This window comes from Bos grunniens, chromosome 26 (genome assembly GCF_055505025.1).
Source record: "Bos grunniens cultivar Pamir isolate PY7600 chromosome 26, Bosgru_T2T1.0, whole genome shotgun sequence".
NCBI lineage: Eukaryota > Metazoa > Chordata > Mammalia > Artiodactyla > Bovidae > Bos > Bos grunniens.
This window is the reverse complement of record NC_141190.1, coordinates 32,586,562-32,611,148: the sequence shown is the minus strand read 5'-3', so window position 1 is coordinate 32,611,148 and position 24,587 is coordinate 32,586,562. Positions and strand designations below refer to the sequence as shown.

The 24,587-nt window shown below is 44.3% G+C and overlaps 1 protein-coding gene and 1 pseudogene across 2 annotated transcripts; one reads left to right on the top strand and one right to left on the bottom strand.

The window, feature by feature from the left end:
* LOC147344341 (guanylate cyclase 2G-like) overlaps window positions 1–970 on the top strand; it is a 51,249-nt pseudogene extending 50,279 nt beyond the window's left edge.
* Window positions 971–4,102: 3,132 nt separating this feature from the next.
* Window positions 4,103–23,832, bottom strand: TECTB (tectorin beta). 2 transcript variants are annotated; one of them, XM_086379023.1, is made up of 11 exons: window positions 23,664–23,832; window positions 23,383–23,530; window positions 22,109–22,299; window positions 20,624–20,766; window positions 20,446–20,518; window positions 14,984–15,087; window positions 14,759–14,842; window positions 10,443–10,605; window positions 8,861–8,933; window positions 7,448–7,480; window positions 4,103–5,917 (listed from the first exon to the last, which is right to left on the bottom strand). In XM_086379023.1, exons 2-11 carry the CDS (start codon window positions 23,456–23,458, stop codon window positions 5,868–5,870), a joined length of 990 nt encoding a protein of 329 aa, XP_086235149.1. In that variant the 5' UTR covers window positions 23,459–23,530; window positions 23,664–23,832; the 3' UTR covers window positions 4,103–5,867. The 2 variants fall into 2 exon arrangements, with proteins under 2 accessions (XP_086235149.1, XP_086235150.1); XM_086379024.1 differs by lacking the exon at window positions 8,861–8,933.
* Between the last annotated feature and the right edge of the window lie 755 nt (window positions 23,833–24,587).

Sequence of the window (24,587 nt, the reverse complement as noted above, 5' to 3'; positions counted from 1 at the left end):
GTGATAAGACTGCCCTCACAAGGTGGCTGTGAGTGTTGTGAACCTGGATGTGAGGTGTTTCACCTGGTGGCCTACTCACGGTAAGAGCTCAGCAGATTTTATTATTACTTTAAAAGATTTTCTTTGCAGTAGACTGAGACTCCACTAGTCCTCACCCCCTAGGCCATTTGCTGAGTGTCCATTTGGGCTTATCAGCCTAGTCCAAGGACATGATCACGATTTCATCAGTGATGAAGCTTCTCCCTTACCGAGGCAGCTCCTGCCTGGAAGCAGTTTGGGCTACAGATGTGATTCTCAGGAAGCCAGCAAGGATGACCTGAGTTGTCTGCTGAGAGACCACACTTGACAGACAGCCTCTCCTGCTCTGAGATTCACCAGCCCTCCTTGACTTCCCACAGGGCAAAGGAGAACAAATCACGTTCTGGTTGAAGGGCAGAGAAGACTGCAAAGGAGAACAAATCACGTTCTGGTTGAAGGGCAGAGAAGACTGCACTATTCCACTCCTCGAATTTGCTCAGAAAGAAGCTGAAGTCCCAGGGATCTTCTGAGGTGAGTATTTTCTTCAGAGGTGTTTGTGGGGTCCCAGGAAAGTCTGTGGGGATGCCTTAAATATCCCGTTTAGGGGTTGTGGTTCAGATGGCCAAGTAGTTAAGAACCTACCTACTGATGCAGGAGATGCGGGTTCGATCCCTGGGTAGGGAAGATCTCCTGGAGAAGGATATGGCAACCCACTCCAGTATTCTTGCCTGGAGAATCCCATGAACAGAGGAACCTGGTGGGCTATAGTCCATTGGGTCACAGAGCCAGACATGACTGAGCCACTGAGCAGACACCTATGGTTCCAGGGTGTTGAGTCAGGCTCCCACTTGGGGAAGCCATCTAACTGGCCTCAGCGCACCCTGGAGCCCTGTTCAGTTCAGTTCAGTTTAGTCGCTCAGTCGTGTTCAACTCTGACCCCATGGACTGCAGCATGCCAGGCCTCCCTGTCTATCACCAACTCCTGGAGCTTACTCAAATGCATGTCCATTGAGTCGGTGATGCCACCCAGCCATCTCATCCTCTGTCCCCTTCTCCTCCTTCCTTCACTCTTTCCCAGCATCAGGGTTTTTGCCAATGATTCAGTTCTTCGCATCAGGTGGCCAAAGTATTGGAGTTTCAGCTTCAACATCAGTCCTTCCAATGAATGTTCAGGACTGATTTCCTTTAGGATGGACTGGTTGGATCTCCTTGAAGTCCAAGGGACTCTCAAGAGTCTTCTCCAACACCCCAGTTCAAAAGCATAGATTCTTCAGCACTCAGCCTTCTTTATAGTCCAACTCTCACATCCATACGTGACTACTGGAAAAACCATGGCTTTGACTAGACAGACCTTTGTTGGCAAAGTAATGTCTCTGCTTTTCAATATGGAGTCCTGTGGCCTGGAGCAAACCTAGAGTTTGATGAACTGGATACAGTGAACTCAAGACCAGGGCTGCTTGCTGCTCCCAGACCTGCCAGTGAGCCTGCCTCCCTGCCAGAAGTTTCCAGCCCATTAGCTTGCGAATTGGCAGTGAATCCAACTTCATTCTGGGGAAGGAGAAAGCTGGAGAATGAAGCCTGGGGCCAGGGGCCTGCCTCCCTTTGCAAAGTGCCTGCTCCCTAACCTCTAGTGTTTATTATCCTTATCAGCTAATCAGAAGGCAGGGACAAAGAAGCCCACAGCCGAAGGCATCTCAGGAATGTTTTCTAGGTTGAAGCTCTATCTGAGGTGTGAATCACTGAAATCCAACAGAATTAGGCCACCCGGGCAGGCAGAACCCCCGCACTCTGGCTGGAAGGCCTGGCTTCACTTCCTGTGAGCACTGCGCCTTCCAAATGCATAATATCCTGTTCTCAATTTATTGCTTAATTTCTTTCCTATCCACTGAGCAAAGGACAGAATCGAGGCTTGAATTTTAAGTAGGATTTTTAAAATTCATTTATGAAGTATTTAATTTTTTAATCTCCAGGAGAAAAGGTGAACCCATCGATTCTGCCATGAGTAATTTCCCCTTTACAAAAAAACGGGTTTTGCAACAGGTCTACTGAACCACTGATGCATTTACAGTATATATATTTTTAATTCCATGAAACTCCTTGCATCCAGATTATCTTCCATGTGGCTGCCGCTGAAAATGGCAGAGCAACTTGAATGATATGTCCTCTTTGAGTCTTTTTCTATTGAATTTCCAGGACTGAAGATGTGAAAACCAAAGAGGAATATTTTCTTTTTCATTTGACCTCAGAGTGGCCTTTGTGGAGATATTTCTGAGCTCTGTATAGGGCTTTTTGGTGGGATGGGAGCATTTAATACCAAATTTGACAAAAGGTTTGGTGGAATTCCTGCCTTTCTTCAGGAAGAGGGACACCATCTAGGCACCGAGGGTAGAGCTTTGCAAATGGTAACCCAGCTCCATGGAGTGCCTGAGCTCCCATCAGCAGGACTCTTCTGCCCTGAGGTGAGCAGTTGAATTCTAGGACTTGCACAGATGCCACAATTCCGTTTTCACTGTGGTGGGCTCTGCTCCTCTCCAAAGCCCTTCAGCATCAAGGATTGAAAGCTCGTGACTGATGCTTGGAAGGAGAGAGGAAGAGGCATTTATATGTAGGAAACATGGAGCTACGTTGGCATGGAGACCGTGGGCCAAAAGTTGCTCCTCATGCCTTATACCTTCTTCCCTTGTTTGGGATCAGGGCTTCTGAGTGCTAGCACTTTGTCCAATCATGAATGCAAACAAGGCAGCTTCTGCTCTGGGTGTCTCAGAGAGATTGGCCAGTCCCATCCATCCGTCCATTTGTGTACATATCCGTCTATTTCTCTACCCATGTATCTATCCATCCTTATGAACATTTCATTAATTCAAAGAGCATTTATTGAGTACTTACTCTGTGCCAGGTACCACACTGGGAGACACAAGAAAATATGAAACTTTCCATGATCTTTAGCTCTCAGTTTACTGGGAGAGAGGAAGCATACTAGTAATGCAATGTATTAAGGACTAATAGAGGTAAGTGCAAAAGAGCAGGAGTGACTGAGAAACCCAATATTCGTGCATTGAAAGAGAATTAGAAAATGATAGAGATGTAGGGATGGGGTGGGATGTGATAATCGATTATTAATGTCCAGTCTTTGTATTTGTATCAAGTGTGGGTGTTGGTTCCTTTCCAGCCCTAGCCCACAAGCGTACACAGTTATGTTCACATAGTAAAGACTGTTACTTCTGCCTTTTTCATCAAACATTATGATACAAACTTTTGGCATCCAACCACACACATCCATACACACACACACACGTGCCTACATATATGTATTCACACACATTCACATATATACATACACATGCACACACATAGACTCATATATACACATATGCTGAGTATATACATACATCTCTCTATATCTCTCTATAGTTATAGGTATAGCTGTATCTATCAGTTGGCCAATAGGTAGAGATTTCTGTGCATGTGTACACTCAGTATATATATGTATGTGTATATGTCCATGTCTCTCTCTATGTATATCCTTTGAATTACTCAAGTTAAGAGAGAGAGATGTCTTTAGGACTCATAACCAGGAATTTCAATAAGAGCAATTTCCTAAAATCTGTATCCAGGTTTCTTCTATATCAAGCAAGGATGCCTAAAGGGGAAATTATTATTCCCTCCTCTTCTCAATGTCTATTTTTTCTTCAGCACTAATGGGAATTTGCAAGACAGAATGTTTGGAGAGTAGCTTTCTGTTAGTGATAGAGAAGTTGTGAGACATGAAATATACAACCAAATATCATAGACCTGTTAGTTAACTTCAAGTCTGAACATATGTAGTTGCTACTGAGACATGATGGCCTTAGAGACAGTGATGGCCACAGAAACTTTTCCCCCAAACACTCACCACGTGAAATGGCTGCACCTCCTTGCACAGAAAGCCAATATTGGAATTTTCGGAATGCAAATGTAGGATAAAATGATTGAACACCAGTGGGATATATGTGAATCTAAGAAGGTCTAGTTATAGAAACCTCTGAGTGGATTGAAGAATTGGCTATCAACATGATATATTAACACAGTAAGCTATAGTCATTGGTTATTTACTTTAAGAAGATGTTTTATTTATTCTGTAGCACCACAAAGAGATACAAGATCATTAAACATTATGATAAAACAAAGCAAAACCACCACAACATTGTTTTACTCTGACAGCCAAGGATTTGTGATTATGCCTGTGAGTATGCTATTAAAGAGTTTTTGATTAGAACCGATAAAATATATCTTCTGTCTTTTTGAAGTAAAGGCTAGCTACAAAAATTCTGAATTTATAGGAAGAAGAGATCCCAAATGGTTGGAGTACGAGCTTTGAGACCAGTTCGACTACATCAACTTATTTTATTGTAACCTATTGCTAAACACGCACTCTGGGTCTCCAGAGATTTTAGAATTAGCTTAATTTCTGAGTTCATTAACACCATTTAAAAGCACCATCAAACTACAGATCTTAAAACTTCTCAAATACATTAAATGCAGAGATACAAGCTGACAAGATTTCCAACAATAAGCCCAAATCTATACAAGACAAAGAACAGAATTTAAAGCTCAGGCTTTTCCAATGACATCCCAGCTGCTAGCCTCAAACTGGGGTCCTCAATATATTTTCTGGGATCTGCCGATTCTCTACCAGGACAACTTCTTTCCGTTTTTCTTTGTTTGACTGTATAAGTCATTCCTCTCAACGTTTTCTGGGTCACTGGAGTGGCAGTGCTCTCAGCATCAGACACCACATGGTTTCACTGGCCATTTGTTTTCATTTTCTTTGCATTTATGTTTCCGATGTTTTGTTGGTTCCCTTTGAACGATACAGGTTAGTGAGAGAAAAACAGATATGGGCTTGAATGTCACAGTCAAGGCTAAATGAGGTCAGACCACTCTCTGAATCAAGATTTCTTAGCAGAGTGAATAAAAATAGTGAGAGCCGTGGGCATCACAAGGCACAGCAGGATGGGATTGCCAAGCTGCAGAGAACCTGTCACGCTGGTCCCTCTGAGGCATGTTGCAAGCAGCAGTTTCGTTTAGGCAATGCTGTATTATCACGTGAAATTAATGCTAATGTTTTATTCCTTTTGCAGCTTGAGTCCTATTCAATTTGTCATTTTCTTCTCATCTTAGAAGTCTATATCAGTTATAAACATAATGAGTGTCTACCTACATAATGTCTATACATATTTTAAAACTTTATAGTAAAAAAAAATTAGGTTAGCACTCATGGGGATTTCTCAAGAATCATTTTCCTTCATACTGTTCAGTTTGGAGCAAAATAAACGTTTCTGCTCTGATTACCACATCATCACTTGAAAGATTAGAACCCCTGCCTAGTGGCTCAACCCTGGTCCTTAGATAGGAATTGCACAGCCTTGATGACAAAGGCCCCTTGGGCAGACTTGGCTGTTCCGTGCAAACTGTCCCCAGTGCTGACTTTGTGCTTATTCTCTACCGTCTCCTCAAAATGTTCAGCTGTGCTTGGTTGCTACTCTTTTCAAATCAGAATAACTTTCAAAGGAGTCCACTGCAGCCCCGACTTGAATCTGGGGAAAGGAGACTTCCCCACCAGCTGCAGGGGAGGGACAGCAGAACCTAAGAGCCACAGGAAGTCACAAGAGGAAGTGGGGCACCAAAGAAAAAACGATCACTGAAATTCGCAAAGATCACCGGAACACATATTTGGCAAAGTGCTATTCTCTGCTCCCCAGTGATATGGTCTTCTGTTTGTTCTTTTGGGCAGCGCAATAAATGTGGTTTGTCATTGACAGAGGAGATGGTCTTGGTGGAGGAGCTGCATCTGCCTGCCCAGCTCTCCCTTATAACACAGCACAAACCCCCAGCATCACGATGAGGTGATAGAGGACATCTGTGGACCAGACAGGAAAGGAGACAGAAACAGTTCAACAAGGAGCAAGGAGAACTCAGCAAAAGAGTCAACATCAAAGAGTCCACTCAAGGGCATTGAGTGGGTTTTCATAAAACTCTGCACCTTGTATACATAGTCAGATTGTTTCATCCTCCAGGGTTTCCATAGCTCACCTTCATCAGTGCAAAGAACCCAACAGATAAGCTCAGGATATGGAACTCTGACAAATGGGAACCTGAACTTAAATAATATAGTGATGGTGCTTTTCACTGTATGGTGTTAGCTGTAGAACTTCCTTTAAGAATGAGAATCCTGGTTTGAGAATCAAATCATAAAGAATTGATTTGTACAATTTCCTGTAATATGAGAGCAAAGCCTACATCTGTGAGTTTATGAATAAATAGAACTGGCTTGCCCATCTTCTCGCATAGCTACCTCCTTCCTCTAAGAGGCTTCTCGGGCTGCTGTCTAAATCACTATTCAGCTCCCATCCACCCCACTTCACACACATTAGGAAGGGCAGGAGCCCTGCTTGCTTTGTTCACTGTAATAGTCACACCACCTAGAGGAGTGCCTGGTACAGAGTCAATAATTATGGTTGATATTTACTGGATGTTTGCTGCATGCTGAGCATTGTTTAGGGCTCTTAGCTGTAATAGTTAAGCCACACAACAACTTCTGTGTATGAGATGGGCAATTATTAACCCAGCTTCAGAGAGGAAACTGGGGGATGCATGGGTGAGGTCATGGCTCAAGGTCACTCAGTTCATGACGGCAGGGTCACAGAAGGGACTAGAAATATTTGTTGAATGAACAGATCATTGAAAACTCAAGCTTTGCAAATGCAGAAACCCCCAGGAAACCACCTGGTGATGTCTGTGCTCAGACTTGGTGGGGATGGGGGTAGGGGTCCCGTTCTGCTTCATCCAACTTGCCCCCAGCTCCTCCCTCCCTTCCGAGCTCAGGGGCTGGTTGGAGAGAGACCACTACCTCCAGTCCCCCTCCACCTCATTCAGATGTGCTTTAAAGTATACCTTTTAATTCTTAAGGGACCAAAGGTAAGCTTCTTTTAAAACATAAGAGGAATTTGCTGTATGGCTCAGGAAATTCAAACAGGAACTCTATCAACCTAGAGAGGCGGGCTGGGGAGGGAGATGGGAGGGAGGTTCAAAAGGGAGGGGATATATGTACACCTATGGCTGATTCATGTTGAGGTTTGACAGAAAACAGCAAAATTCTGTAAAGCAATTATCCTTCAATAAAAAATAAATTAAAAAAACACATGTGCATGCTAAGTCACTCCGGTCATGTCTGACTCTTTGCAACTCTACGGACTATTGCCTGCCAGGCTCCTCTGTCCAGGAAAGGTTACTGGAGTGGATTGCCGTGCCCTCCTCCAGGGAATCTTTCTGATCTGGGGATCGAACCCTGCATTGGCAGGTGGGTTCTCTACCACCAGCATCACCTGGGAAGCCCCTTTGAAACACACATCTGCCTGTTAAAAACATTGCATGGAGCTCTTTTCCTTACCTGAGAAGCTATAGAGACCAGAGGATCCCCTGCCTGTAGTGAGTAAAGAGAAAATGCAGAAGCTTTAAGAAAATATCACAGAGGGAGCAGCTGTGTTCCTAAAACACAAACCTGACTGATTTTCCCCTGATTAAACCAACCAACTCCCCACTGCCTTTAGGACAAAATTTCTAGCAGGCTTGACAAGGCTTCATCTCACCATTCTCTTCTCAGCTGTCTCTAGCAGGGCTTGGTAAACTTTCTGGAAAGGGCAGGTGATAATAAATATTTTCAGCTTCACAGACCACATGGTCTCTATTGCAACCACTTGAGGTGGTTGAAAGCAGGTGGAGACAACCCCTAATTGAACCAGTGTGGCCATGTTCCAGTAAAACTTTCTGTAGAAACACCGAAATTTGAATTTCATATAATTTTTGAGTGTTATGAAATACTGTTTTGATTTTTTTCAACCACATAAAAAGGAAAAACCATCCTTAGCTTGCAGATCATACAAAATCAGGCAGTGACTGGGTTTGGGTTCCTGGCCAGAGTTTGGTGACTCCAGCCTTGCCGCAGGCTTGCCCACCCTTGATGTCACAGCCCCTTGAGGGCCTGACTTCAAGACGACCCACAGAGGTCTTCCCTAAGCCTGCCTAGGTTGAGTTGCCCATCCATCCATTCCCATAGACCCTGCCTCCCCCACCACGATGAACAGTCACCTCCCTTTCCCTTAGCATTTAGCATCTCTCTCTTTGCTGGATGGTACATTCTAGAAGATGAGACCCATATGTGGCTCCTTTATTTCTGAAACACCAGCACCAACCCAGGCCGAGCTCGCTCCTTTACTGGTTTGTTGAATTGCCCTGGATGCCCTGCTGCTGCTGCTGCTAAGTCGCTTCAGTTGTGTCTGACTCTGTGCGACCCATAGACGGCAGCCCACCAGGCTCCCCCATCCCTGGGATTCTCCAGGCAAGAACACTGGAGTGGGTTGCCATTTCCTTCTCCAATGCATGAAAGTGAGAAGTGAAAGTGAAGTTGCTCAGTCATGTCCGATCTTTGCGACCCCATGGACTGCAGCCCACCAGGCTCCTCTGTCCATGGGATTTTCCAGGCAAGAGTACTGGAGTGGGGTGCCATTGCCTTCTCCCTGGATGCCCTAGTAGCTTTGTTTTCTATTATTATTGCCTGCACATCGTGTCTGGAAGTTCAGCACTTCCTAGTCCCTGCGGGGCATTGGAATTGCAGCCACAGGCCCAACTTTTTAGGGTAATTAACAAACTTCCCCACCGCCCCCAGGTGGGGAGACTTGTTGCGGGTAAAGGTTGTGTCTACAGGCACAACTGGTTTGGCAATTCAGTGAAAATGCTCAAACTGGCCGTGCCTGTGAACATAGCCCGACATGAAGGCAACCGTTTGGAAAACAGAGACGCTTACTACGGAGGGAGAGCTCCACCACCAGCACGCCCCCAGTCTGGTCCCGGAGGAGGCGTTTCCGCTTGTCACAAGTCTGGAGACCCAGCAGAAGCCAAGGGGAGAGGAGGGGAGGGCGGAGGTGGGATCAGAAACAAACACAGGAGAGAAAAGAGATTTTTTTTTTTTCAAAAGTCACAAACTTGATGGAGTCAAAATTCCCCAGACCTCAGATACTAGTTCCCTTATTCTTTTATAACCAAGAGAGAAATGTATCTCATCCCTTCTCTGACTTGACAAAAAGGAAGAACAAAAAGGAAGAAATCTTTCCATCATGAACTCTTCAAGCTGGAACAAATCCACATAGCGTGTGGGAACACTTTTGATGAGAAGTAAGACTTTTGCCCATAGTTACTCTTGTCAGAGTGGTCTGACATGTGGACACCTGCAAAATGTGTTCCAGTTCATTTTGTTTTTTAAAGGTAATACCAATTATCCTTCCAGGATTGTCCTTCCAGGAACAGTTAAATGTTTCTCTACTGCCTTCCCTTTATCTGTGTATAAGTGACTACTATCTGGCCAAATAGGGATCAATAGAAATAGAGATTATCATCTTATATCTGTTGGTTACTACAGGTGAGCAGGTACCCTCTTCAGAAACACTGTGTCCCTCCTCACCGAGGTCTCTGGTCCAAACAGATTGGAGGAGGTAACAGTTTGGAATTAAGCGCTTTGAGGTGTTTAAGGAAGTGGTTTTCAAACTGGAGCATGCCTCAGAATTACCCGAAGAGCTTGCTAAAGCACAGATGGCTGGGCCTACCCAGAGTGTCTGGGGTAGGGGGCTGAGAATTTGTATCTTCACCTAACAAGTTCCCAAGTGATGCTGAAGCTGCATGGACCGCACTTTGGAACCACTGCCTTAAGGACCAGGTTCACACCAGGTCCCAATGGAAAACTGTCTCCCACCTGAATTCACTCTGCATGTTGATCTTGCAGCAACTTCTTGGGGGAGAAGCAGAAGGGAAACTGACAGCCCTGCATGAGCTACACTAAATGTGTCTGTGAAGCTGGGCCCTTTCTCTCAGGTGATCAGAACAACTATGATCTCATGTGGGAATTCCTACAGCATCTCTCTGGTCCCTCACAAGTCCCAGAGATGGACCCTCAGGCTGGTAAGTCAAGAACTCAAAATACCTTTGCCTTCCATCCAGAGCTTACTGCTATCACCTGGATTTTGAATTTCCCATATCCTTTTAACTTTTCCAAAGCATTTCCACGTCTGTTATTGCTTTCATTTTCTCTAACACTGCTCTCTGAAGAGAAGGGCCGCTATTACTCATCACCACTCTATCCTTAAAGATGGGAAAACCAGGCTCAGGGGTTAAGTGACATGGGCCAGACCATGTAGCTTGTTGGTGGCGGGGCAGAACCACTTGGGACATCTGCTCCCACCCTCAGCATCCTTTCCTCCAGAATGTCCTCAGCACACACCTACAGGGTCAAGTGATAATTTCCTAGCTTAAAAAAAAAATACAGCTTCTCAAATACTGCTCTCCCTCACCCCCAGGCTCAGGTAACACTCTTGTTCTGGGGAGGGGTGGCTCACCACGGGGCAGGAGAGCTTCTCACTGTCACAGATGAACGTCTCGCAGTGTAACCACACCTTGGATAGTTTGGGGATGTTCTGGAACCGGAAGGCATTGAATTGGAAGGTTGCCCTGTGGTCTTTCCCGTTCTCATGCACAAGGACGGTTTCATCTGTGGGGCAGCTGGAGCACACAGGGTGGAGGGAGGGAAGTGGGGGAGACAAGGTCACCTCGTGAACTCCAGCAAGAGTATCTGAGGCAAAGTCACGCATAGCCCCCTCTGGGCTGTTACACAGCACACTCTCCTTTTGAAGCTCTTTGGGGGCACCTCACTTGTCTTCGTTTCTCTGGGGTCTCTGAGGAGCTATGAGATGGCTGTGGTCATCCCTAGTCTACAGATAGAGTACAGCCAGGGTGAAACAACTTTGAGAAGCCACACATCTGGTAAGTCATCACATCTCTGTCCCAAAGAAATGAAACCCCCAAGATAGTGTCCTTGGCGGACTGGAATGTGTCCAGACTCTCAGCATGTGTCCAAAATAGAGACAGTGGTGCTAGGAGCAGCATTTCCCAGTCTGCTGCCACAGCCACCTCTGCCCAGGTCACACCCAGCATATTGCTGTGTGTGTATTGTGAGGTTTTGCCACTGGGAATTTGAATTTATATTACTTAAGTTTTATGTCCATTCTATTATATATAATTACTTTGGTAAAAAAGTGATATTTTTAATATGCGCACAAAAAAAAATGGCTCGAGGGATACTACCTAAATAACCCTGGCTATTACGGACTTTTTTTTTTTTTCTTCTAAATTTTCTGTAAGGAGAATGTGCTATTGGGAAGTTTCAAAATTCCAAAAGTATATTGCAGTAAAAGAAAAAAAAATGATAACAGATGGACATGGGTTGAAACCCATAGTTCTCACCTGGGGGCCATTTGGCATGTGGTTGTCATGACTTGGGGGACTGGGGAATGCTCCTGGCGTCTAAAGGGTAGAGATCAGGGATGCTACAGAATGTCTTGGAGGGCACAGGACAGACCCCACAACAAAGACTGATCCAGCCCAAAGAGTCCATGGTGTTGAGATTGGGAAACCCTGGTTTAAGCACAGTAATTTTTCATTTGCCCAGCACATATGGATTCTCTACATAAGTGCCAGACATTCAACCAGGTGTTTGGAAGAGACACAGTGTTTCTTGGGAATATACAGAGGCCCACAGAGTGTGGGGACTTGCGTATAGGTGACGGTGAGCATCAGGATCTGTCCTCTGGAACAAAGGTCTATGGGTTCAAAAGCTCAAGACCAGTGAACAGCCCTGCTTGGACCCCAAAGTTCATGCCTCTCCTGGCGTGTGCCTCTGACACTACTGTTGTTCCAACTCAAGACATACAACAGAGAGCAGAGCAACCACCCCAGGGAACCTTCATGGTGGACCCTCCCTTGCCCCCTCTATCAGAATCAGACATTAGGGCCAAATTAGAGGTAGGACAGAAGGGATGTTAACTCTGAGAGTCATTGAGTGAAATGAGGCCTGAACACTGCACCTTTTATCTGACCAAGGCTGGAAGCGGGGTTCTGTTGGTGGAGGCCTCTGAGCGGTGACAGAGCTTAGGGCATTTTCTGAGCTGTGAAACAAGACTCTTGAAGGATCATTCGGTCTTTAAACCTGAGATCCTCATACGAATTCAAGACTAAGTGCTTAAAATAGATCCTTGCTGCTGGAGTGTCCAAGGCCGGGTGTCAGCCAGTGGAAAACAACGTAAGCAGAGCTTTGTTGGCGGGAGGCAGGAGGTAAGCCATAGGCAGGCCTAGATGCCTTGGCACTTCCGACTGTGGCATTTGCCTGTCCGTGACAGGTAGCTCAGGATTGTAGAACGTCCAGAGGGAGGCTTTTACATCGTCACCACTGGAGTCTCCTTTCTCCACCTGAGGTCAAAATTCCTGACAACCTATTTATTACAGTCTCTCCAGGCATTTTGAAAACTGGGCTTTCCTCCCAAAGGGCCTGATGTGAACCAAAAGCATGTGGAAGGTTATGGAGTGGACTTTCTAATTGTCCCCCCTTGGCACTGGTCTTTGTGTATGTATCTCCAACTTCAAGGGGCCATTTCAACTAGGCAGAGTTTGCAACTATATCGGGGCTGCTTTGATTTAGCAGCACTTAAATGCATATTCCCGGGGTTCACCCTGGGATCTCCTGAAGTTGTAGGTTTGCGATGTGTCTGCATGAGTAGCAGGCACCCGAAGGAAATCCTGTGCACACTAGAGTTCGAGGACCACTTGTAGAGACTACCCCAAAGTCACAAGCATCCCCTTTTCTGTATCACACATCTGCTAGGTGAGCAAGAGTATCAGAACTATCTGAGGAGACAATTCCATGATGTGTCAGAAGACTTTGCCCTTGGTTGGCTAGTGTTTGAGAGAGGTTCCCAATGCCTGTTGGTAATTTCAAGGTCCCTACAGGTCAATAATTTATTTTAGAGTCTCTCTGAAGTCATTGGATTTGTACCTACAACAACAAAACCTAAATGGCTCATTCAATAACATATGAATTAAGGAGCCAAACTGAGCTCTCATCCCTGCAGGAAGATAGGTGGCTTGCATGTGGCCCTTACTGACCGGTCCTACCTGGTGTTCTAGGGTGATGTGTGCGTGTGTGTGCATGTGTGTGCGTGTGCGCACGTGCACTCAGTCGTGTTCTACTCTTTGCGACCCCATGGACTGTAGCCTGCCAGGCTCCTCTGTCCATATGCTGCTCAGATCATCATCCCTTTACTATCTTAGACTTGTGGAATTTGAATCGGCTTGTTCCTCACTTTCCTCATCTATAAAATAGTGATTATTATACTACCTACTTTCTAGGAATTTTAATGATATTGAAAAAAGTATTTGTAAAATACCTATCTAGAGCAGTGTCTGGTATGTTGTAAGAGCTATATGAAGTGAAAGTCACTCAGTCGTGTTCAGCTCTTTGCAACCCCGTGGACTATACAGTCCATGGAATTCTCCAGGCCAGAATACTGGAGTGGGTAGCCTTTCCCTTCTCCAGCAGGTCTTCCCAATGCAGGGATCAAACCAAGGTCTCCAGTATTGCAGGTAGATGCTATACCAGCTGAGCCTCAAGGGAAGCCCAAGGGCTGTATGAGTGCTTCTTAAATAAATATAGATAAATATCCAAAGTGGCTTTATCTTTGATATCTCATCATCTTTGTCCCTGGCCCTTAGCCCTGATGAGTTCCAGTGTAATTGTCTGCTTTGGTTTGGGGAATGGCCTCTTCTGAGTTTACCGTGTGTGGACAATGTGTAAACTTCTGAGTTTACTGTGTGTGGCCTCTTCTGAGTTTACATTGTGTGGACAATGCCTGCATCTCAAGTATACTCATCTACTCATCTAGTATACTCATCTACTAGCATACTCTAGTATACTCTTTTGCTTTCCAAAGTTACAATTCTAAGTGTTTCTAGACAACTGTCATCTCAGGGTCAGCATGTCATCACGAACTCAAGGAGAATCCAGATTCCCTTACCCAGAACCTCTCTTCCCTGGGAGCTTACAAACCATTCCTCATCTTCACAATCCACAGTCAACAGTAGAAAGCATTCTTTGTCACGTGATCTTCAGATGCTGTGCCCTGTCCTTCCCTCTACTATATCCGATCAGTTGCTCAATTTTTATTGCTTCTCCCCACTTGGATGGCGTTGGATGACCTTCTTTTCATTCACTTAGCTACAATGGTCTTTATACCTCTTGTGTACTGTTTCTAAACCATCTATGTGTGATTTCTAGAATCACTTTTCTATGCTGTAATTCCAATACTTTAGTCCTCTACTCCAAATTTTAAGAATTACCCATGGAATTATTAGTAAATAAAAACAGTGATATTAAAATTGATTGGATACCAACCAGGTACTATATGCTAAACTTTTTACATGGACATCTAATTTAGTCCTCATCTGGGTTCTGACGTCAGATGGACTGGATTTGAACCCAATGTGCCCATTTCCCCATAAATACACACATATACTAATTATGTGACATTACTTAACCTCTCCTATGCCTCAGTTTCCTCATCTGGAAAGAGGAGATGATAGTAATCATACTCACTTGTCAGGGAAGTGAGTTAGTACATGATAAAGCTCTCAGGATAGTATCTGGTACCTAGAAAGCAGTATGTAAGCTTTTCCTGGTATCATTACTCAGTTTGGAAACACAGAGGAAGTCACTAATGTGGCCCCAACAGGCTCCATCTCTTCCTCCCAAGCCGTCCTGAGCCAGAGTCACCCTGGATCACCTGGTCCCACCACTCAGGCTTGTGATCCAGAGAACGGTACCTACCCCTTGTTGATCAGCTGCCACTGCAAAGGATACATGAAGTCAGCCGAGGGTGTGGCCCAACAGCTGTTCAAAACCACTTTAAACCTGAAAATGAAACAAAACACATCTCACTTTAAGCCTGAGAATTATATGCCTAGAAACGCTGGGTGATTAAAAAGCCTCTGGTCTGGTCTTTTTTTGTCATCTTTGTATTTACAAATACAGACAATAAGAACACATACTTACCTAATGCTTAACCCTTTGGCTTCTACTCCTGCAAACAGATCTGAACCGATTTCGGATGTCTCCAGGATAAAAGGCGCTTCTTTCTTAATGGAGAACTTGGCATTCTTTGGAAGGAAATTGACACTGGGCATTATGATCTGTCAGGATGAGTAGTTTGGTCTGACAGGAGTAGATACATCAGGACGGGGTTGGGGGTGGGGATCAACCCAAAGACACAGGCTCGGGAGGCCACAGTGAGACCCTCGGAGGCCAGAGAAGTGGTACCTCCTAGGATCCTGGTGCCATCTTAGCATGGATGAGGACATCATATAACTGGGTTTGCTGGTTACAGTGAGACAGGTACTGTATGTCGCATCCATGCCAATGAGGAGCAAGACTTGCTTGATGGAAAAAGAGTGGAATCCAGCAATGCTGGATTTCCTTGAGCAGATTCCAGCTTGGATTGGAACGTTTTTACTTTTGATTCCCAAGTCAGTTAACAATAACAACAGAGACAACTTTCTGATCACCTACTACGTGTCAGGAACCGCTCTCTATGTTGAGAGACTAAGTCAGGCCGTCCTGTCTGTCGAGATTTATCAGTGAACAAGAAGAGAGCTCTGTCTCCAGCCACCTGACGTTCTAGCAAGGGAGTTGGACAGCAGGCAGTAGGTTAAGTGAATTACATGGTTAGGATAGACTATAGTATTTGATATAGAAAAACTATGGAAAAAAGTGTAGAGCAGGGTGAGGCGGATTGGGAGTACAAGGAGGGGACAGGCTTTAATTTGAAATACAGTGGTTGGGAGGCTTCCTTGAGGAAGTGACATTTGAATCAAGACTGGAGGGAGGAGATGCCAGGCAGGCATCAGGCCATGCAGGAAAAGGCCCTAGGGGGAGAGAGTGGCAAGCAGGACAGCAGGGTGGCCAGTCTGCTGGAACGCTAGTGAATAAAGGGGAGGTGGGGAGAGGCAGGGAGTGAGGAGGGCGGGAGAGGAAGTTAGACTGTAGGGGTGGATTCAGGAGACTATGGCTTCAATTCAAGGACAGCTGGGACTCATTGCCGTGATTCAAGTACAGGGGAATCAAGACAAGGATCCTGGATTAATCCTAGTTCCCATCACTAACTTGGGACACATCACGCAAGCCAGACTTTTGATCCTTAGCATTCCCATCTGCAAAATGGGAATACCTTTTGCCTTCGTCTGCCTTGCAGAAATGTTTCTATGATGCTGGCTATATGCAATAGGAGCATAAAGCTTAGACCAGGATACTAATGATTTCATGAACTTAGAGATTTACAGGACTGCAATGGGTAAACAATGACAGCAAGGACATCTAGATAAAATAGACCTTAACACCCTAAGGGTCAAATTTAGGGAACTGACAAGAGGGTTCAGAATCATCTTCTAGGGTCTCTTACATTATCTTATCAATCGCAGGTCCAGCCAGGGCCTCCTAACTTGGTCACCCAGAAGTCAATTTTTTTCTTTCCCTTCTCTCAGCCCCCGGCACCATTTAAATGGTTGTAATGATTAAACAATAACATTCTTAAATATAAGTGATCAGCTTAATGTGCAAGTTGAAGTGGCAGAGGATAGTAGCTTCTAATGTTCCTTATTATTTTCTGAGATTTATTTTATTTCAAGGGACAGTTTCCAAATGTAGGATCTACCTGGGGATGATAATACCATCACCAATGTAGCCGGAGGTACTTTTCCTGGCCCCCATCTCCTAGGAACCAGGAATTGGAATACTGGAATGCCTCCACTTGCAGAGGAACCCTCCTGATTGTTACAAAGTGTCAAACACAATCTTTACCCTTAATTCAATTTCTGAGAAGAAACACCTTTGATGGTCAGTTTCTCGACTTCTCACCTGACAGAAGGCAATGCTCAATGTGCCCCCACTTTCTTGATAACATGAAAACTAGGGACCTATGTCCAGAGAACGTCACCCTTTAATACCCAGGCAATTTGTTTTGGCAAATTCTGGGCTCCACCTTTTAGTAGGAGCATTAACCCAGGGGATCATACTCAGAGAAGAGTGAATAAGATGATGAATGGACCACCAAGAGCGGGATGATATTTCGTTTGGGAAAGACAGGCTCAAGCTAGTTGAAGGACCTTCAGCAGTATCATTTCAGAGGAGAGAATTGGGACCAATGGGCCAGAGTTCAGGACGCCAGATTTCACATGTTGACCTAAAATGGGAAGGCCCAATTTGTCATCGTCCTTGGAAGAGAGAGGGAGTTCATCCCCCAGCAGTCTTGCAGAGGGTTTGGGGCATTAGAAGGAGGGTCTACATTAATCACCTCTGAGGTTTGTTCTGACTCTGGAAGTCTATGATTTTGGTTTCTATTTCTTACATTTGTTCCATCCCAACTTTGTCATTTGTTTCTGTCTAACTAAAAGCAACACCTATACCATTTTGATTGAATAAAAGTCAACCTAATCCCACTCTGACATTGACGTTAACAATGCTAGAGCTAGGAGCTCTCAGTTTCCAGTTTGAATGAGGTCTGGAGACTTCTCTGGTGATCCAGTGGCTGGGACTCTGATTATCCAATGCAGGGAGCCTGGGTTCAATCCCTGGTCAGGGAACTACACGCTACAACTAAGACTAGACATAGCCAAATAGATATTTTAAAAATGAGGCCAAAGTTTACAACTATGAGAATGACTACTTCCTCGGACACTTATTTGTGCCAGGAACTGTGCAAAGTGTTTTATAAGGATTATTTCATTTAACCCTTACAACCTCTTGGCTAAGTGCTGTTATTATCCCCATTGAACAAATTCGTAGGTGGAGACAAAGAGGAGTTAACTAACTTGCCCAAGGTCATACTACAGTAACTAGGGGACCAAGCTTCCAACCTGTGGTCTGATGTCAAGGCCTATTTTCTTAACCTCAACGTTAGGCTACTTCTGCAAGTTGACTGCCTTCCTTTATTTGGAATTGAGAGTCAAAAAAACTTTTCACCAAGAATACCAACTACAGAACCACTCGCAGTAACAAGTAGAAGAAATGGAGAGAGAGGAGAGGAAGCAGGCTGAGCAGAACTGGTGGTTTTGGAGCCCAGCCTTTGGAGCTCTTGGAATCCTGGGCAATTAGCAGTGCTCGATTCCACTGCCCCAGGCAGGGTACTGCTCTGTCTCTGCTAATTTGATGGAAATTTATGCAGGGAGCAGCTGTTGCTTCAAAAGCACACAAGAATGCTCTGAAAGTGGAAGAAGGGAGGAGAAGAAAAATACCAACCACATGGGTAAGGCACAGGAAACCGAGCCCATTGTGGGAATGTTAATCAGCACCAAAATCTCGGTTGTAACCTCAGAGCCCCCTCGATGCCAAGGTTCATTTGTCCTGTAAGGGTTGTGTTGGGCCCTAGGGAAGGCCTTAGCAAGAGCTCATTTCTAGCAGTTCAAGGAAGCAGTCTGTCTAGCCCAGAGGATGGCCTGGTGATGCTGAGAACATGCTTCCTGATTTTTGTTTTTTCTTTAAAAAGATCTAAGGTTTGATATTCATGTCTGAAACTTCGCTCCACATAACTGATGGTGAATGATGCATTTACACAATCATGGTGCCTCTCCATTTCCACCTGTCGTAAAATCTTCATGGGGTCATATCTACAGTTTTATCTGGTTAAAGCAACAATCCTATACTTTCGGACAGGGACTCAGTAGTTAAGATAACCCATCATCAACATGTCCCCTGGGTCTGTTGTCATGTGTAAAGCTTATTTTCCTTCCTGGAGAACCCTCCTCAGTTACTTCAGTGGTTTTGCCATTCTTTCATCACCCTGGTGATCCACATTGCGTCAAGCCCCTGCCAGTATAGGTCAAGAGTTGTATGGGATTCCTTTTCTCAGGACTTAATCACTAGTGGTGTGTAGCCTGGGGCAGATCTAGGTTTTGTGGGACCTTGAAGCTTATTTAGAGAGCCCTCTTGAAAGAAAAGAATTAAAACTTTGAATACAAAATTAGACACAGGGCCTTGAAAAGGGCCTGTGCATGTCAGATTGGAGGAGAAGGGGATGACAGAGCATGAGATGGTTGGATGGCATCACCAACTCAATGGACATGAGTTTGAGCAAACTCCTGGCAATGGTGAAGGACAGGGAAACCTGGCGTGTTGCGGTCCATGGGGTCACAAAGAATCAGACATGACTGTGCAACTGAATAACAACAAAGAATGTTGGGAGTCATGACACTTACGCTTCATTCCCCGCATAGGAAGTTTGCCCTGGAGACCAGTGTTAGAAGACCTTGTTCGAGACTGGGAACTGCTATAGACCACAAGTGGGGTCTTGAGCAGATCATTTTCTCATTGGGTTTTAGATCCTTTTCTGTAAAGTAAACTAGGTTATTCTAGGATCCCTTCTATGTCTCACCTTCTAAGTTCAGCAGATTAATAGCTTCCAGAGAACTGGCAACTGGGCTCCCCCTGTGGCTCAGTTGGTAAAGAATCCTCCTGCAATGCAGGAGACCTGGGTTCAATCCCTGGGTTGGGAAGATCCCCTGGAGAAGGGAAAGGCTACCCACTCCAGTACTCTGGTCTGAAGAATTCCATGAACCACAGTCCATGGGGTTGCAAAGAGTCGGACATGACTGAGTGACTTTCAGTTTCAGGGAACTGGTAAAGTGAGTTCCAAGAGTTCAAAGTCAGTGGAGCTCCAGGTAAGATAATTGTTTCCTTTATGAAATGAATAGGTTGCACTTGATGGCCTTTAAGGCTATCTTCCAGTTCTAATCTTTTACGTAAAGATTTCTATTTCTGATTTCTGCCTGTGGTTTCCTTTAGCCAGCTGGGCTATTGCCTCCTCACTGGAAGCTGCGGATCTAAAAGACAAAGCACCTCTGTAAAAGGAGGGCAGCTGGGCTAATGGCCATTGCATAGGTGGTTTCTCTGGAGTGCTTTATTCTGAGTGCCTTTAGCTTCAGTGTCAACACAGGCAGTATGCTGAAATTAGACAAAGAGGAGACCCACGAAGCAAAGGGCTTTGGAGACCAAAGACCCAGGGAGCAGCAGCCACCCTAACCTTTCCCCTTAGTGCTGTCCAGGTAGGAAGCTCACTACGCTGTGCCCGAGGTTTTAACAAGAGTTGGATCCTGAATTTAAATCTCTAGAGTGGGTTGTAGTGGAAACTAATCTTGGTTAGGAATTAGACTGTGGCTGTCTTTACCACCTACTGACCTTTGGTAACTCACAAGATTTGTCTTGTCTTGATTTTCTCATCTGTGAAATGGGAAGATTAACCTTATTTCTCTGTGACACCTTTTCTTTCTTCCATCCAATCTATAAGTCTGAATGTCTGTTGCATCCAGTCTTCAAAGAGGCTTAACACTAGACCAAAGCTTATGATTCAACACCAATTCAAGAATGGGCTTTCACATACAGCTTAGAGGAGAACAAACGCTGTGGAAACATCCCATCATCTCCTGTAAAGGCCACGGGGCAGCAGTGGGGACCTGGAGACCACTTACAGTATAGAAGTTGAGAGACAATTGGCTTTCAAACGTGCCCATGCTCCCGTTCTTCACATGAACAGTGGCCACTCTGAAAAGGGGAGAGAATTTTGCATAAGGACTGAAACACGCCTGGTTGACGGGGACTGCAGAGCACGCGCAAGGCAGCCAGCCCTCCTCTCGTAGAGCAGCTTACCTCTGGTCAAAGGCAGCCTGGTCCACCAGGTAGGTGGAGTGATAGGTGCAGGAAAAGGAGTAGTTCACGGGCTGGTTCTTGACGATCACGGTGCTGTCGTTGGAGACGATGTGACTGTAGAAGTGGTAGATGGGGGGCTTATACTGGAGAAAGGAAGCAGGCAGTTAGGGTAGCCCTTTACCCCCATCATGTGAGTGAAAGTTCTTGGAAAAATGATGGACGATGGCTCAGAAGAAAGTCCATGGGGAGACATAGATGTTTGCCATTGATAGAACACCCATTCTTGTTTGTAGATGAGCTGATCATTTTTGTAAAGAGTTCCTAAGTCTATTCAAGATTGTTTATAATAATCTAAGTTGAATGTGGTACACTTAAAATAAAAATCCATATACCTATCAGGCTTCTGACCAAACAACTGGTTCAAGAATCTCTTATCTCCCAACATCAACTTTTTATTTATTTCCCCTGCCCAAGTAATCTTATGTGACACCTTCACCTATCTCCCAGCTCTAGAACATTACTGCCTAGTTCTTGGTCTTTCCTTCTTCCAATCATAAGCGCTAATCCTGAGATTCTTTCCTCTGACTTCTTAGACTTTAAAATCACCGAATATTAGTTAAAGGGGATCTCCAATACTCACTTGAGAAGTGATCTGCCTGAGACCACACAGATGATTTCTAGCTCATTTTACCAGGATATTAAAAAACGAGATGTTTTTGTTAATCATGACCATGATTCTTCCCACTAGATCACTGAATCACTGAATCACTGTGGGGCTTTTAGGAAGTGAATGTGGCCCCAGGATCTGAGACCTAGTAGATGTACCCTCTCCTACAGTCAAGGCAGTAGGGATCCTAGACCTAGCCTTTCTTCATGATTGTATTGCTACTGGTTGTGGCCTTGAACTGTGACTGGGAAGTCTCCAATTTCTCCTCCATTCCATAAGGACACTTGACAGGAGGTATGGTTCCTTTTCATTCTGATGACCTATCCTAGGTACTTCACAAGACCCGACTATGGGCTGTGTTATACTTTGGTCTCTCCTTTAAGATGCCTGCGAAATGCACTTTGCTACCACTTCAAAATCTAGAGTAGAAGATGGCCCACCTATCCAGCCCAGAAAGAGTGGCAGTGATGAGCACATAGAGCTCCAAGTGACACGGAAGTGGGAAATGCATCGAGTTGGCTGAAAGATGTTACAGAAAACCCTGAATGAACTTTTTGGCTAAACCAATAGTTTGTTCTGCTCACAGAGGTGGTCTAGCCGCTCAGGCAAAGAATTAGAAGAATAAAATTTAAATCCCCAGAGTCACCTAAACTAGGCAGAAGAGAAGAATTTAAATAACACTCACATCTCAGGAAATGTGGAGGTCGGGACTGACTCTTAATTGGACAGTGGTGAATTTTGAATCCTTTGAAGGATGGACCGCAGACGGGCCTACTTTCCTCCTGTTAGCAGCTCTTCCCTGTGTAGTTTGGGCTTACCTCAGACTGGGTTCCACAATAGGACTTGTTTTTAGGTGACAAATCTGGGATTACGAATTGGTAGTAGCCTGCTTCATGGACCCCATTGTAACATAGCCCTCCAAGTGCCAGCTGGTGCACTTCCCATCCATAGGGGCACTCGGGGATTTTAGTGATGATTGTTTTGGGATAGCAAAACACGAGAATGACATCTGGAAAGATGAGAGACAAAGTTTCAAATTGGATCTGGTAATCATATTAATCTACATATGGTGGCTCCTATTTCAGCTGAGCATGTAATGCAGTTGGTTAAAAATATTTTCCCCACTATTCTTTATGAGCTGTGATGAAAGTTCCCCTCAACATCAGTCACTAAAGTTTCCCATTTATAGGTTTTGCAACCTTGGTGTAAAATCTGCACTATTCTTAACATGTATTCAAAACTAGTCCACGTTTAAACTCGAACATATTTTAAGGAATGTATTTTTGAAACCAGATTGAATGAATTGGAAATACATATATATTTCAATCTGGTTTCATAAATATGTATATACATATTTTTTAATCCCACGAAATGCGCACATTAAAGTTAAAATGTCAATTTATGCATAATGCTATATAATAGTAATTTATGGCACAGCACAGAAAATCAGTAATCAAATGGACAATAGGAAAAAAAAGGTGAAGATTTTATCTCTATTTATCCATCTATTTAGCACCCTCAATGTGAGAGACATGGGTTCAATCTCTGGGTTGGAAAGATCCCCTGGAGAAGGGAATGGCTACTCAATAGAATTTTATTGCCTGGAGAATTCCATGGGCAGAGGAGCCTACAGTTCATGGGGTCTCAAAGAGTTGGACACGACTAAGCACCTAACAGTTTCACAATTTTAAAAAGTGTAAGTTTATCCAATATGTTGGTACTTTCTGCAGGAAAAATCGAATGGACATTGGGGTCCTTAAGTGCTTCTGTGTGTGTTTGTCACTCAGTCATGTCTGAACCTTTGCCACCCCATGGACTGTAGCCCATCAGGCTCCTCCATCCATGGGATTCTCCAGGAAAGAATCCTGGAGTGGGGTGCCATTCCATTCTCCAGTGGATCTTCCTGACCCAGGGATCAAATCCAGGTCTCCCGCAATACAGGCAGACTCTTTACCATCTGAGTCATTAGAGAAGACTATGTGGCTACATAACAGCATTTTCCCAACAATATAAGTACAGAGCTTTGAGCTCTGGGAAGATACGCATCAGGAAACAGTCCTTTCCAGGAAAATGGGGTAGTACCAGAGCATACCTGCTTTATTTGGAGTGCAAGATCTTGCAGAGGCTTCTGCGAAGACAGCCAACAGGACAAAGGCCCTCATCACCATTGCTTTTGCCAGGTGGCTGAATCAAGCTGGCCAAACGTTCACAGTCTTGCCAGGGCCTGAGCCTTGATCATTCTAGGTCAGAGATATATGCAAGAAATTAAAATCAAGGGTGAGAACAAAAGCAGCACAATCCTAGGATACTGGTCCTGTCTCCCATTTCTAATGGCTCCTCATCTGGGCTGGGAGGCAAACGTGAGACTCATACCGCAGAGAGCGTCAATTTCACACGCTGCTGCTCGTGTTCCCAACTGTTTCATTCTCCCAGACTGGAGGCTGCCTCTCAGGTGTTCCTCAAGCCTCTGTTCCCAGTCCTAGCTGGACTTTATATAGCCTGAGTGTGTAAAAGAAACCTACTCCAGATAAATCACAATGAGCACGCATTATCCACTGTGGGGGGAAATAAAAGGCAATCTTGCACAATAATCCGATGGGAAGCTCAGTTACGGCCACTTGAGGCTACTTTCTTTTGCTTCACAAGAGTTGGAGAAACTTTTTTTAAAAACTAGTTTTTAAACCAGGAGTGAAATAAAAAGTTGGATTTTTTTCCTCCTCATCATAAAATAACTGTGATCAGAGGCAAACTATTTTGTGCACGGTTCCAGGTTGCAGTTTTTTTTTTTTTTTTTACCTCTTGTTTTCTTAGGTTTATTTCTTGCTTTCTTATTTTTTATGCGTAGGTGATCTAAACTGCGAATGTAGAAAGACGTTAAGTCCCACAGTGTTATGCCTGATACTAAAGAAAAAGCAGGCTGTTTGTGTTCATGCAAACATGTTAAAGATTTTTTTCTCTAATATTTTATAATAAACCCTGAACTTCTAGAGTTTCATCTAGAAGTTCATCTAGAACTTCATTCTGAAATACAACTTTGCTTGTAGACACCTGAGTTTTCTAAAGTCTCATTAGTCTCCCAGAGTGATGATACTGGAAGAAGGAACTTAGAAAGACAATTTAAAAAAAAATTTTTTTTAAATGGAAGTATAGCTGATTTACAGTGTTGTGTTAATGTCTGGTGTATATCAAAGTGATTCATATATATATATATTCTTTTTCATACTCTTTTCCATATGGTTAATTATTTAATATAGTTCCTTATGCTCTACAGTAGGACCTTGTTGTTTATCAATTTTA